This window comes from Amborella trichopoda, chromosome 4 (genome assembly GCF_054954075.1).
Source record: "Amborella trichopoda isolate Santa Cruz 75 chromosome 4, AtrichopodaSantaCruz75HAP2 v2.0, whole genome shotgun sequence".
NCBI lineage: Eukaryota > Viridiplantae > Streptophyta > Magnoliopsida > Amborellales > Amborellaceae > Amborella > Amborella trichopoda.
This window is the reverse complement of record NC_142339.1, coordinates 52,700,238-52,716,369: the sequence shown is the minus strand read 5'-3', so window position 1 is coordinate 52,716,369 and position 16,132 is coordinate 52,700,238. Positions and strand designations below refer to the sequence as shown.

The 16,132-nt window shown below is 37.4% G+C and overlaps 1 protein-coding gene across 13 annotated transcripts in view; it reads left to right on the top strand.

Annotated features, from left to right (window-relative positions):
• LOC18422040 (glutathione S-transferase DHAR3, chloroplastic) overlaps nucleotides 1-16,132 on the top strand; it is a 62,537-nt gene that overhangs the window by 43,149 nt on the left and 3,256 nt on the right. For 5 of the 13 annotated variants that reach the window (XR_016054780.1, XR_016054777.1, XR_016054776.1 and 2 more), the window contains one exon: nucleotides 4,465-4,605. Coding sequence is in view for 4 of the 13 variants with exons in the window: in XM_020664770.2 (XP_020520429.1) it covers nucleotides 4,465-4,605 (141 nt within the window). In the remaining 9 variants the exon portion in view is untranslated. Of the gene's footprint in view, nucleotides 1-4,464; nucleotides 4,606-5,065; nucleotides 5,342-6,210; nucleotides 6,617-16,132 lie in introns of those variants that run through there. The other 8 variants (XR_016054779.1, XR_016054775.1, XR_016054772.1 and 5 more) reach the window with 4 other exon arrangements.

Genomic DNA, 16,132 nt, shown 5'->3' with positions numbered 1-16,132 from the left:
TACAGAGAGAGAAGTGTAGTGCATCTGCATGCCCTAGCCTCCACTTATCAGGCAAGAACGCATGTTGCTACCATTGTGGCCCCTGATCAGAGACAAAGACCTCTGAGTATCGAATGCAAGCTGCAAGAATTCAAAATATTGCAGAGTGCTGGGTTGTCCCATGAAAATTTATCACAAACTGCTGTCACTTCTGCCCAAGTACTTGCCAATGTTACAAATATGTTGAATATAAGGGTTGCAGATTTTTTTTTGACAAGGTTACATAGGAATAGAACTTGAGATGTAGTGCTATGAAAACCCAGCTGCTACCGCCTTGACCCAAGCTTGATTCCTATATAAGGGTTGCAATATTGAGTAGTTTTTTTGTGGTGATGGGTGATTTTTATTTGAGAAAGGCTGATATGCACGAGAAACCACCTAAAGTGCAGAAACCGTAAAAAATTCTTCTAGAATACACTAAAAAAACCATTGCAAGGCTTGTGTGTGTGCGTGAGAGAGAAAGAGAGAGGGAGAGAGAGAGAAAGAGAGTAGCGATAAAAGAAACAGAGAGGGATGGAGAACGGGGAGGGGAGAGAGAGAGAGAGGAGGGGTGGAGGAGGGGGGGGAGAGAGTGACGCACAAGATAGCAAATTTTGAGGAATCTGGGAGTCTGATGTTTCACGCAAAATCTGAACTGTCCAAAATATTGGACGATTGATAAGGCTGCATCCTAAGCTATCCATATAAAGATGCAACCATATATAAACTTTGCCCATTAATATATGATCAGTGTCGTCGACAAACTCTATTTAACATCATTCCTAAATATTGAGAACCCAAAATAAATATCTTATTTTTTATATTTCATTATTAATAGGTTAAGTATTTTCTTTATTCAATCTAGAACCTCAATAAACTTCAAATCTAGTTTTGAGGGCGCTTGACCTTGATTCCATACCTGTGGGGAACTGTGATTAAGGCCACTCAATACATAGATTTTAGTCTAGGGGAACACTTGTTCAGGTTTTTATGATCGTCTATGACCTCGATTTCATTACTAATGCAATCTTGGCTAAGCGTACTCAATACATCGGTTGCAATATTAAGGGATTGCAATCGAACAAGTGGTCTTGTACAATTGACACTTCCTACCATAGGAAACTTCTAGCTGCTCTTGCACTTCCAACAAGTATGACTAAGAGTCAAATAACATCGCCTACACCTTTCCTTTTTTACCAATTGGGCTGGTGTCAATAAAGTGGTCTAGGGCAAGGCACATGCAGGCATCTTCATGTAGTCCTCTTTCTACAAAGCTCTTGATCCTCAGTGCTCTAGTCTTCCATCCACCCACTCTAAAGCTTGACTCACTCACACCCTCCGGAACCCTTCATTTGGTTAGTGATATCCAATTGAGCCCAAACTTTGGATGATCGTCAGAAGAGAGGATACAATCTGCCTCAACTGTGTGGACTCTCTGATGAGCATGAACTAGGGTTTAAAAAAACGCCGAGTCGAGCCGGACTCGCCAGGTTCGACTTGGGAATCGCCACAGAACGAGCCGGTTCCACAAATAAAACGGGAACCGCCCGTGTCTAGAGAAAATCAGACGGTTTTAAACAGTAAACCGCTTGATGACATCATCAACCGGCGGTTCTGACATCACCACTCCGATTCTACATAGATACGTATAGACTTCACCATTCCGACACGGACACGCAGACACGTGTGATAAGCAGACACGTGCGACAAAATCACGTGCCACATATCACGTGTGAGGTTGCCCCAATGTTTACGCGCGTATACCTTACTTCATATTACATAGGTATTTATATAGCAAAGTTGAATACCCATCCTTCGATGTGGGATAATTCCCAAACATCATAAAATGAAAACGGAATGTAAATATATTCTATTAATCAGCAACTTATAATCACATCTGGCGAGACGGCGTGATGGTTATGGCCTCTGCTATTTGCTTTGATGTCCCAAGGTCGAATCCCCTTGGGTGTTACAGTTTTGTTGTATAGTAGTTTTTGTTGTATATAGTGGTATAAATATTTTTGTAAATAATATAAAAGGCATAAAAAAATGAAAAAAAAAAAAGTTAATTTTTTGTATAGCAGTTAATTTTTGTTGTATATAGTGGTATAATTATTTTTGTAAATAATATGAAAGGCATAAAAAATAAAAAATAAAAAGTTTATTCTATTTGAAATCTCCCTCTTTCTACTAACAATCTCTTTCACTAAATTTATTATAGAAACCTAAAAAATTAATTTTTTGAAAAATTGAAGTGTTATTTCCAAAATATGTACGCATTTTATTAATTTTTACATTGATAACCAAATCTTTTATTTTATTTTTACATTGTAAATCATGTAATGTACTATTTTTCTTATAGTTGTCAATAATACATTTTAAATTAGATAATATTATAAAATATTTTTAATTTGTTATTATTTGTCTAATAAAATAATTATAAAATATAAATTAATAATTATAATTTCAATATATAATATTATAATTAGTTAGGTTGTAATAATTTTGGATTATAGTTAGTTAGGCTTTAATAATTTGGGTTGTTTAGTGGATTAGGGTTTTTTGCCAAAACGAGATTTTAATGGCCATTCTTTCATTGATTAGTCTACTCTTTATAATAGTCCATATATAATTATATATTTTGTCCATGATAATTCTATGATTTTTCTTTTATGTGATGCAAATTTAATGGTTAACATAAGTTTATATAGGGAAAGAGCATCTCAATATTCACAAATTGATGAAAAAAATGAAAGTTAATAATGTAGTACCCTCATTTCTTATTGGATTCCTAAAGGATAATATTTATAACGAATTTTAATACTTTTTTTGGAATTTTCTTAAAGCTTAATCCGACCGATTCAGCCTATTCTTGATCCGGATCGCCGATTCGCTGATCCGGATGGGTTTTTGAGATGCCCAATCCGGGTCACCGATCCGCTTTTTAAACCCCTGGCATGAACAAAAGACCAGCCACCTGTTCCTCACTACAATTACACTTCTTTGATATGAGAAGAACATCTCTGAACCTCCAACTTGCAATGGATTATTCCAAATTCTATGGAACTCCTTTTCATTATGTATTTCTGTCTTCCCTAACCCTCGGCAGGTCTCGTCCTATGGACAGCCTAAGAGAGAGAGTCGTATATTTCAGGGAGCTATTGGGAGTACCACAGCAACTGCTGATTACACCTGGGACCTATAGTTTTCTAGGCAGGAAACCACAAAGACCTCAAAGGCTTCTCGCAGGCAGACATTGGGAATAATTGGTCAACTATTCTTCTCCACATGCCAAAGACAGCCCCACAGTTAATCTAGGTGGATCCCCCTACTTGATGGGGTGGTCAATCTCAATGTAGATGGTTGCCTCCTCATGTTTTGGCCGTTGTGGCATTGGGGGCATTTTCAGGAATGCACAAGGAGATATCCTCTCAGGCTTGTTTGCCCACATTGGAATGGGAGACTCTTACCTTGGCTGAAGCATGTGTACTCCTCGAAGTTCTTAAAAGTTTTAACCCCGGATTATGGAAATCAACTATTAATTGAAGGAGACTCAAATAATATCATACCATGGACTACAGGAATTTCCAAATGCCCTAGGAGACTGAAGCATATCTTTGACCACTTTTGTCCACCTAGGCCACTTCAAGTCGCCTTGTATCATTCCTGGCAGCAAGCAAATTCAACAGCTGATGCATTAGCAAAAAATGGTGCAAAGGGGCATGTTTAGCATCTTTTCTGATTTTTTGATTTTTTGGATTTTTGGGGTATTGTCATGAACGCTGCTTGTTATTTTCTTTAATCTTCCTTTGAAACTCCTCTCCCTTTACCTTCTTTCTTTCTCACTCCTCCCACTCTTCACTCTATACACACCTCAATCTTCCCCTTTTCTTTATGCAGAAGTCCATCTCTTGTTTGTCGATTCCACCCATCTTTCTATCTTTTTCATCTCTCTCTCACCCTCTCAACTTAGGCCCCTACTTTTTTGACCATGGTTAGATCAAGCAATGGGGTTTTTACTTTCTTCTTCATCTTTTACTTATGTAGAGCACCCGACCTGTGGGATGCCTTCTCCCACATCTTGTATATACAATATAAGGTCACCTTTACTTAGAAAAGCTGTATTTATTTGGGAGTGAGCTCTTCTTCCTATTTCTAAAAATACAATTGATAGGGCAGTGTTAAAATGCTTGCCCAAAGCATAACTGGTTATGGGTTCACATCCCCAGACTGACATTGACTTTAAAGTTGAAATTACTACCATACAATATCAGAAACGTTGGCAATAATTTTTCTTCCTACTTTAGGATATTGATTTCCCATATGTTTTAGGAATTTTGTGCATTCTCTCAAGGTCCTCATTTAATGCATAATTTACAATGAATACTCCATGTAGGCTTTGAAGATTATGTTTATCTAGTTAAACCGATTTTGGTTGTGATTCAGGGCCCCTTTGTCAACGGGAAAGGGCTTTCTGCAGCTGATCTGTCTTTAGCTCCCAAGCTCTACCATTTGGAGATTGTTTTAGGTTACTATAAGAAATGGTCAGTTCCAGAATCTCTTCCATATGTGCAATCTTATATGAAGGTGAGTCCAAGTTTCAAATGAATTTCAGCCATTATGATGTCAATTACATGTTATATATATTAAAAATGATTCAGTTATGTTGTGAGCTGTTGCTTCATTTGAGAACCATATGAAAGTGTCCGACCCACATTAAATTACCTTTACACTTGAAAAATTGAATGTATTCTTAGATACTGAAAAATCTATTTGTGGTGTGCATTATAATTTTTTGGTTGGATATTCAAAACTTGGGAATCATAGTTAAGGAGACTTTCACAGTAACATTCTGTTATGTTGTATTCTCAAATTTCAGTAGTGAAACGTAATCAAAGTAGACCATAGAGGAAGGTTTATTTGCTGGGAAAAATTTACCGTGACATATGTACTCTTGTAATGTTAAGATTCTATTTTAAGTCCTTATCTTAATATTTTGGCACTTCCATGGAGTTCTTCCCTTGGATTATGTGTGATCCAACTGCAGGAAATAAAATGGATTACGGAGAACATGCTGGCCAGTATAGTTGCCTTGGTTTGCTGGTGACCCCATTATACTTCCTATGGCATTAGTTACTGCTGAGAAGCCTAAAATTTGTTGTATGTTAAAGGAAGTTATTTCATGGGAAGTACTGGTTGAATTTTGTGTCAGTAATGGTTACATAGCCTGTCCTCAGGAATATGCAAATAAACATCGTTATCTTTCAGGATGAGCAAACATTTTCAGTTGGTGAATTTGAATTTTCAAGTTTCGGTTACCCCATTGTATCGGCGCTTCTGTGTGGTACCTTTTAGTAAACATTAGTAATGGCGCTTTTAATAATGTGTCCTCATCAGCAATCACAACTTCTGACACCTGTGCAATGAAGACAATAAAGTTTGGTAAAATAAATTAAGTGATAAATTTGATTTAAATGGGACTTTGTGAAACATAAAATTTAAATTTCTGTGTTTGTAATTAATAGAATTAATTTCAATTGACATCACACCTTTGGGACAATTGACTATTTGGTGAACATTGCACACAGGTAAGATTTGTATTTTGAAAAATGGAACATTCTGGTCCATAAATTCAGAATCCGTGCATAATAATAGATGTGCTTTAAGTCAAATGACATCATCACTTACTTTTGTCTCTTAAGTTATACTGAATGCTAATCAGTTTTGTGATACTTTCTTGCATCAGTTGACTCTGCTTTCTTTTTTATAGATCTGTGATAAAGTTGTTCAGTATCATGCCAAAATAGCAATATCCAGAACTGGCAGAATATATTTTCTATGCTTACTTGTACATGTTATGTGCTCATATTAAAAATCTTATGATGAATTGTTTATGTTCGATAAGCTTCCAATAGGCATGTCCGGCTACTGGCTATCGCTTGTCTCAAACTTATCAATTATAACTATAATCTGTTGAGATGTATTTATTCAATGTCACTGTTGGCTTTTGTGTATCTTTTAGGGGCTGAACTGCATCATACATGTTTTCTATTCTTTCCTCCCAAGAGCTCCATCGCATAAGCTGATCATCTGTACATACAAGTCATACATCATATATACATATGCACATGCATCTATACACACACACACACATGCACAGATACATGTAACACTATTAATCTCTTCTTGCAGTCGATTTTGTCGCTCGAGTCCTTTCAAAAAACTCGAGCTCAGGAAGACGATGTTATCGCTGGATGGCGGCCCAAAGTCCTGGGTTAAATATTGGATATGATATCATGGTGAACATCAAAATCTGCATAAGGTGCTCTTGTAACAGGAAGGCACTTTTTAGTCATGGTTGATTTGTCATTATAACCCAATATATTTATTCGAGAGCTTGGGGATACCTATCTTCTAGAGCCACTTATGTAGTTGTAAGGTACAAGAGCTATGCTCTTTTTATGAATGGAAATTTGTTGTCCAATCATATTTGTTGGAAATTCCTTGTTCCATTATTATTTGTTATTTTTTTTTTAAAAAAACTCTGTAGTTCTGTACTCACTATCAAAGTCAAGACATCGCAATAGTTCCTGTCAAATTGTGGCCTGGTTGAAGTTGATACCTATTCATTCTTTTGTCATTTGTTTTTCCAGTTTTCTTTTTCCATATTGCTTGGTTAGGGGATTGTAGCCCTTACTAATCCATAAAAGGCACGAATTGGCCATTCAAGTGCTAGCTTGATATTTGATCATTATCAACTATTTAATTGCCATTTGCAAAGTTTTACTTACCAAGCAGTGGGTAGCAGTATAATACTGGAAGGCCAAACCATGGAAGAGTTTTGCCATTATTGAGATGGATGAGTGACAAGACAAGAAAGGATAGAACTCGGAATGAATGCATCTAAGGGAACTTAGGGGTAGTTCTAATAGGCAATAAGAAGAAGGAAAATAGAATTAGGTGGGTTAGCTATGTGCAACATTGACCTAGAACAACACTTGATTGAAAGGAGTGGTTATGTGGAACTCAATGTATTAAACGTAAAACTTTTTATTTTCCTTTTATTTAATATACCTGAATTTTACTTACATGGGCTGCTATATACTGCTGTAAATGAAAATTAATACTGGAGACACAACTTAGGATCTTTATTTTTACTGCAAAACAAATAAATAACATCCAGGAGCAATACACAATCTTCTACTATGGTTTTAAGTACAATAGATATTCCTGAAAATTCATAGACAAATATGAAATATAGCTGAAACTTGGAGGACATACTAGAAGATGCTGGAGTTGCCCTCACAAGTCTTGATATATCCATACTTGATTCCTTGACCGCTTATGCACTTTTAGTCCGTTGCTGGAATTTGTGAGATAGGGAGCTTTTAAATGCAATACCTTTCTATCTAGGGTTTTCAAGAGTTCAAAACTCTACTAGGGTTTATAGAAACCTATAGGAACAATGAGGGCTGAATTTGTCAGTTGATCTCTCTCTAGGCTGGGCATCTCTCTTCTTTTTTCAAAACATACAGCAAACCCTAATTTAGAGTTTCACTTGCCACCCCCTTAATCTATTTTCTTTTTTGGTGGCATGAAAGAACATGAGAGAGAGAGAGAGAAAAGAATATGGCGTGAGAGAGGAAAAATTGGGGCATGACAGGGGGAGCAAACTTGGGCATGAGAGAGAGAGAGAGAGAGAGAGAGAGAGAGAGAGAGAGAGAGGCTTGACATAATTTTGGGAGAGGTTTAAACAAGGTTATATAGAAACAAATCTATTTCCTACTTGGAGTAGGATTTCATCTAGATATGCCTTATCTTATTTTTCAGCTTGACCTTTAATATAATTAAAAAATCTTTGGAGTGAGAGATGTTTAATCTGAGTCATCCATTCCACAAATCAGGAAAATTAGGAACCTTATCCCTTTATAATTTGACCCAAGTTCAATTTATGTTTGAAATATGAATAATAACCACATTATCTAGATCTTCCATAATCTTTAGGAATTAAAAAAATAGAGCGTGCTACCTTAGGGGATCACGTGAGCCCCGCACATGGATGGCATACACATGTGGGGGCTGGATCCTTGGTCACCACATATGCCTTCTCAAATTCTGAAAATTTCAAAAATACCCTTTCAATGAATTTTACAACAGATATAAAAATTGAAAATTATGAAAAAATTTGTAGAAATCATAAAAATATTTCTAATACCAAAATAAAATAATTTAGAAGTGGACTGGTATCAATGGGTCACAATTAGCGACGATAAGGTTACTCCACTTGATCTAAGAACCATGATCCACTACTATTTTCTTATCCAACCCAACCCGTGACTTACAATCTCAAAGGTGGACAATAAACAGTGGAACTATGATCCTGAAATGTGGATTACAGTTCTCCCCTTTAAGAACAATTCTAGCTCTTCTCACCACAATGCAAAGGGGGCTCTCTATATGCATATGTACACGTATCCTTCTATAGGCTGCTACCTAATAATGCGGCTATCATGTATACATGGCGTGCGAAAGTTTGTTGAGGCTTTAACCCTTGCGTTCGTAGGCTTAACAATCACACACAGGGGACCACACGGTTCTTTTGGCTTATAAACATCATCCCTGGCCATCTCTCCGACATCAACCAAGGGTGACCTATTGTAAACCCTTCTCGACAGTGTCGCATGCCCAGGGGTAAGGGTTTTGGACATAATCAAGGTTATAACCTACCAACCTATGATCAATCAACACACACATTCCCACTGAAGTGCATCTCCCACTTAGCCTTTGAAGGCTATACAATCACTCCCTCCCAATTTCTCTCAAGCCCATCCCACAATGCCATCAATCCTTTCGTCAAAGGATCTACTAATAGGGCCTCTTTTGGGAGATACGCAATTTGAATCTCTCCTACTTAGATCTCGTTGCAAATGTGGAAGTAGCATGGCTTTATATGGCTCGATCTCTTGTGAAATGTGAGCTCTTTTGTCACACAAATAGCTGCCTGGTTGTCCCAGAAGTTTAGAACACACGGACACTTGATTGAATCATATCTAAGTTGATTTAGGAACTTCTTCAACCGGATTGCTTTTTTTTCCGCGAGGCAACATGCCACATACTCTGATTCTATAGTCGAGAGTGCAACAACATCATGTTTCTTTGAGCATCAATGAACAGCTCCACCTGCAAGTGTGAAGATATATCCAGATGTGGACTTCATCTCATGTAGATCGCCCTAGTAGTCCGCATCTGAATACCCTTGTATCTATATATCTGAGCTTTCTCCATAAGTGAGTGTGTAACTAACTGTTCCCTTCAAATATCGCAATACTCTTTTGATGGCTTTCTAGTGCTCCATGCTTGGATTACTCTAAGACCTGTTAATCAAATTCATGGCAAAATAAATCCGGTCTTGTCTTAGACATAGTACACATTAGTGATCCAACTACAGTTCTATTTAGAATTCTCTGCATGGCTTCCTTTTCCTATGGAGTAGTGGGGAACATGGCTAGGCGAAGCTTCGTCTTATCAAAGGGGATTAATATGGTTCCACAATTTTCTGTTTTTAATCTGTCAAGAATTTTCTTACAATATGTCTCTTGAGATAATTGAATAGTTCTCTCTTTTCTAGTTCTGGTAATTTTGATTCCTAAAACATATGATGCTTCTTCAAGATCCTTCGTGTCAAAATGTTGTGCCAATAAAGCTTGTGTCTCCAATACGAGACTCATCAAACTACTGGCAATTAACATGTCATCCACATATAAAGAGATGAAAGCCATGTCACTCCCATTGATCTTCACATATATACAGTAATCTTCCTGGTTAGGTACAAAACAACAAATGATAAGGTCTCTTGAAAGTTAATGTACCATCACCTTGATGCTTATTTAAAGTGACTTCTTGAGTTTACACTATTCCTTTCCCTTTTCTTAGGAGTTTATATGAAACAACCAAAGGGCTCCATTTTAAGATCACATTTTTTAATGGATCTCCATCTGGTGGAGTTCAAAGCCGACATGGACTGCGATGACTATTAGGATTCTAACGGAGGGGAATTTTGCTACAGGGGAGAAGTTCTCATCATATTCTATTCCATCTTTTTAGGTAATCCTTTAGCAACTAATCTGGCTTTGTATTTCTCCAACTTCCCTTCCGAGTTCAATTTTTTTTTGTAAATCTACTTACAACCTATGGATTTTTATCAGGAGGCAGTTTCATTAGATCCCAAACACTATTTTATTTGATCGAGTTAAGTTCATCAATCATGGCTTCTTCCCATTGTGCCTTTTCATAACAGGTTATGGCTTCTTGCTAGGAACAGGGTTCATGTATGGATTATTCTTCAATTTTCTCATAGAATGCTCCTAGGTAGGTGAAAAACTCAAAGTTTCTTCTAATTCGGTTACTTATCCTGGACAAAGTGGTTCAGGATCTAGGACCTGACTCTTGTCACTCTCTATCTCATAAAACTTGGCTTGTTTTCTAGTGGCATGACCCTCGAGGAATTTTCCCTCAAGGAAATGGGCATCCCTACCCTCAAGGATAACCCTCGTGTCAGGATTTATGTGCCCTAGTCTCATGTGCCATATATACGCATCATCATTGTCATGATTACAAAATGAGACATAAGAAATTGAATTCTTTATTTCAATTGAAAAGAAACTATCTACAAGATAATTATTCGTGACCAATTCATTCCCATGTTTCACCACCACCTTATTACCAGTAAAAATGGTGGACTAGCCTTCCTTAGCCCATCTAGTTACCAGAACGAAACTCTTCCTCATCTTAGGAGCATAAAGAGTTTGCTTTAGGTTCATGGTCTTTCTATTCTCAAGTTGAAGGGCAAAATCTCTAGTACCTAAAATTTCACTATTTTGATTCCTCCCCATATAGACATACTAATCCCCAGGGCCAACATGCTTAAAATTTATGTACCCATTCTTGGTGTTTGATACATGCGCAGTGGACTTTGCGTCAAAACACCGTGGCCCTACAGCTCGCATGGTTTCAGGGACCTCACAAGCATGCTACCTATTGCCTCAGGGATTCGTATTTTTGGGTGCTCTATTATTGGTTGCTCTATAATACTTCATCATGTGCCCAAATTTCTTGCAGTTATAGTACTGGGTATTCTTTAAATCCTTCATTTTCTTATACCCATTATTTCCCTTTTGATTCTCATTGGTTTTGTTCTTATTCTTGCCATTGGCCTTCTTCTTCTTTAATGAACCAAGGTTAGGCTTCTTCTTCTTAAATGAAACAGAGTTGGGTTTAAGGTTTACTAGATTTACGGAGTCATTCAAGGCTGAAGTATCACAAGATAATCTCCTTTTTTCTTTGGCTTTAAGTTTGGTGATGATCTCGTCTAACTTCAGCATACTCTCTCTTGTTTTGAGGCCTGAAATGATGCTTTCCTATGAGCTCGGCATAGAACTTTGCAATTGGCAGATTTGCATGTTTTCATTGGCTTAACTTGCACGGCCTTGAGTTCACGAACTAAAGCTCTGAACTGCTGTGTATGCTCGGTTAATTCGCTTTCTTCCTTCATCTTCAAATCTAAATATTTTTTCATAGCCATTGTTTTTTTTGTGAGAGAAGGCGAGGCATAATCGGTCTCAAGTCGTTCATGAATCTCCTTTGCAGTCTTCAGGTGCTCATACTCGAGAGCATGGGTGTCATTCAACGTCATAAGTAGAACATGTTTTGCTAGAGGGTTTTTGCGCTCCCACCGAGTATAAGCATCTCTTACGAACTGCCTTTCATAGACATATCCTCTTGGCGCAGGTGGGGGATCATCAGTAAGCATCTGGCTGAGTCCTTTTAAGAGGACAACGTATTTTTCTTTTCCAACTACCATAGTCATTCCCTTCAAATCTTTTAGACTTAATAAACTCAACTAAGAAGTATTTTTAGACTCAAATAAAATAAAAAACTCATAGCTTATGGCAATAAAATATAGAGGCTCTGATACTAATGAAAGGACTGGTTATGTTGAACTCAATGTATAAATTCTAAAACATTTCTGTTTCTTTTATTCAGTATACCTGAATTCCACTTACATGGGCCGCTATATACTGCTGTAAATAAAACTAATACCCTAGACACAACCTAGGATCTTTATTTTCATTGCCAAAGCAAATAAAAAATATCCAAGAACAATAAACAATCTTCCACTATGGTTTTGAGTGCAATATATGTTCTTGAAAATTCACAGAAAATAGGAGATATGATTGAAAATTAATTGAATCTACGGGGAAGACTTACTAGAAGAGGTCTGAAGTTACTGTCATAGGTCTTGATATACCTCACACCCGATTTTCTGACCTATGATGCACTTGTAGTCCTTTAGGTGTTGTAATAATTTCTGAGATAGGGAAGCTTTAAAGGCAATACCTTTCAATATAGGGTTTTAGAGAGCTCAAAAACGTTACTAGGGTTTATAGAAACCCTATAGGAACATATTAGAGCCAAATTTGTGAGTTAATATATCTCTAGGTTGGGCATTTCCCTTCTTTCTTCAAAATATACAGCAAACACTCATGTAGGGTTTCACTTGCCACCCCCTTATCTAATTACTTTTTAGGTGGCATGAAAAAACATGAGATAGAGAAAAGAATATGGCTTGAGGGGAAAAATTGGGGAGAGATGGAGAGCAAACTTGGGCGAGAGAGAGAGAGAGAGAGAGGCTTGTTATAATTTTGGGAGACGTTCAAATAAATTTAGATAGAAACAAATCTATTTCGTACTTGGAGTAGGATTTCATCTAGATATGCCTTATCTTATTTTTCAACTTGACCTTTAGGTTAACTAGGAAATTTGTGGGGTGAGAGAGATTTAATCAAAACCATCCATCCCATAAATCAGCCATCATGATTTTGAGTGGAAATTAGGAACCTTATCCCCTTATAATTCAACCCAAGTCCGATTTTTGTTTAAAACATTAACTACTTTTAGCATTATTTAGATCTTCAATAATCTTTTGGAAGTTAAAAGATAATCTTTTTTTTTGTTTTGATAATGTTCACAGTATATAATCTTTTATATTTAAAACTCCCAACTTGAATAGGAAATCAAATCTATTTTAAAATTAAAAGATTCCCTATCCCACTAAAAAATGGCATATTAAAAAAAAATGGGGCATGCCACCCTAGGGGATCACGTGGGCCCCACACATGGGTGGCACACACATGTGGGGGTTGGATCCTTAGTTCTCACATGTGCCTTCTCAAGTTCTGAAAATTTCAAAATTACCCTTTTAATGAATTTTACAACATAAATAAAATTTTAAAATTCTGAAAAAAATTGTAGAAATCATAAAATCATTTCTAATACCAAAATAAAATAATTTAGAAGTGGACTGGTAGCACTAGGTCAAAATTAGCGACCATAAGGGAACTCCACTTGATGTAAGAGTCATGATCCACTGTTATTTTTTTATCCAACCCAGCAAAGTTTCATAACTTATAATCTCAATGATGGGGCTTATGGTTGGTTTGTCAAAGTTGGACAATAATAAATGGAACTATGATCCTGAAATGTGGATTACAATTCCACTCTTTAAGAGCAAGTTTAGTACTTATTACCACAGTGCAAAAGGGGCTCTCTCTATGCACATGTACACGTGCTCCTCTATAAGGCTGCTTCCCAATAATGTGGTTGTCATGGTTGAAGGATTAGCCCTTGCTCTCACAAGCCTAACAACTGCACACAAGACACCATACAGTTCTACAGGCTTACAAACATCATCCTTGGGCATCTCTTTGACCTCAACAAGGGATGATCCACTATAAACCATTCTTGGTAGTGCCACATGCCCAAGGGTAATAGTTTTGGACATAACCAGGGCCATAAACCGCCTAACCTATGGTCAGTCAAGACACATACTCCTACTGAAGTGGATATTCCACTATAAATTATCATTTTTGCAAGCTCTCTAGACCTTTAAAGGCTACAAAACCCAAAACTGATTTGGTTCAAGTTGAAGGCTCTAAAAGAGCAAGGGAGACGCCCACAAGGACATGGATGGAAGAAGTGAGAAGAGATATGGTGACTTATGATCTAATTGAAGGTACAGGCCCTGATAGAGTAGAATATGGTGGAACAAAATTCGTGTAGCCAACCCAAATAGTTGGGATAAGGCTCTGATGATGCCTTAGGTTCATGTGTTACGAAAACAATCTATTTATGCTAGTTAGACAACCAATATAACTAAGATGCATTTGGAATCTCACTTATTGATGATAGATTTAAAGCACTTCTTTTTCCATATGGCTACTCAACAGTTTCATTGTAATGAATCACATCATGTAAAATCAATGCCTACAATTCCTCACTTCTTGCTTGGTGTTGTAAATATAGTTACCGGGATTGGGAGGGAGTTTAGATCCCAGATCGGGATTGGGACCGTAGGACCTAGAGATGCACAAAGATGCGTGGGATAGGGATCAAGATCCTTTCACCATGAGATAAAGGGATCATAGTGAAGGGAGCATCATCCGAATTTATCCTAGATCGAATGATAAAGTATATGGGATCGAGGTATGTCCAGCATAGAATCTAGGCTCCCAAAGAGTGCTTAACCAGTGTACTTTAGCACAAGAATGACGTCCGTTGAACGATGTTATTAATGTTATTTCTGAATTCAAAATATAAAAACAATCCCACTTTTAAAAGAACTTTCAAATTTTTTGTTATCATTGGAGTGTGTTTTACAAGTGATAAATGAAAATGAGGACTCAAATTTTAGTTTTCGGGTAGGAAAGAAGATCAAGTGTTTAATGAAAATATGGTGTCCCATTTTTCCTCATTTTGATCCTTATATACGATTGGGCATGCAACTGGTTAAACACTCTCTAGATTCAAAAAGGAGAAAAAAGGCGTCTAGAAGCAAAGAAAGGTTCGATCTGCAAAGATTTCTATAATGGTGGATATGGTCAATGAGAGGGCATTAGAAGCAAAGATCAATTGTATAAAGCTTATATTGCTTCCAGTCAGTGAAAGGACAATGACTTAGGCTAGGATGTGGCGTAGCTTTAGCTTTGCAACTGCTCTCCTTCAATTATGGGTTTCATAAGATAATATGGCAGCAACTTGTATGTTATGGTGCTTATTTTTGTGACCTAGAAGTTCAAAGTTCAAGCTTCAAGCATCAAACCCTGGTTGCGGTTGTGAACATTGGGATTGTTTCTCAACTTTTTGATTTCTATAGTGAAAACCAATTTAAATTTAAGAATTTAGAGAGAAATGCTCTTGCAGAGCCGACCCCAAATAGTTGGGTTAAGGTACGGGTGATGATGATGCCCTTGCAGAGGCTGAGAGAGAGAGAGAGAGAGAGAGAGAGAGAGAGAGAGAGAGAGAGAGAGAGAGAGAGAGAGAGAGAGAGAGAGATTATGGGCTCGGGAGTTAGGGAGAGGGTGGGTGGGTAGTGCGTGAAACTCGAAAGGTGGTGGTGATCTTTGGCACCAATGTAAAAGAAAACTGGCAGAGGCTCGATTCAAGAAACTCATACGATGGTGGAGGCCGGATTCCAATTACTTAAGGACCCATGACTTGGTAGCGAGGGATTTAGATCCCATTTACCAAAGATCTCGATCCCCAATTTTGCGGATCAAGATCCCCAAATTCAAAAACATTTGGAATCGAGATCCCTTATCCCTGAGTGCAGATTCGTGCTTTCAGAGCTGGAGCAACTACCTTCTTGGGAGATCCCGATAACTATGGTTGTAACACTGGTGACCTGGCATGTTGTGCTTTCTAGTCCCTTATGTTATGAATTTGGAAATAAGTCAATTGACAAAAATCTTTATTGAAGTTTCCTTGGGGTGTGGGAGTTTGGGTCACCAGATTACCCATCAATAGAGATCCTATCTATGATTTGTTCAGGATGTGTTTCTCCTATTTATGTGGGCCATGTCCCCAATTAGTCCCAATATATTTCTCGCGAATCAGTAGGCCACACTTTTAAAGCGTGGCTTCTCCTTCTGAAATCTGTACTTGCCAAAACCCCGGGCCCGTCCTTCTATCTGGTGCCTTACAACGTAAGTTCAGTTAATTTTGCATTGTCTACGATTTTAAGATGTGGCCAACGTAGACCTTGCCCTAACTAAGGTTT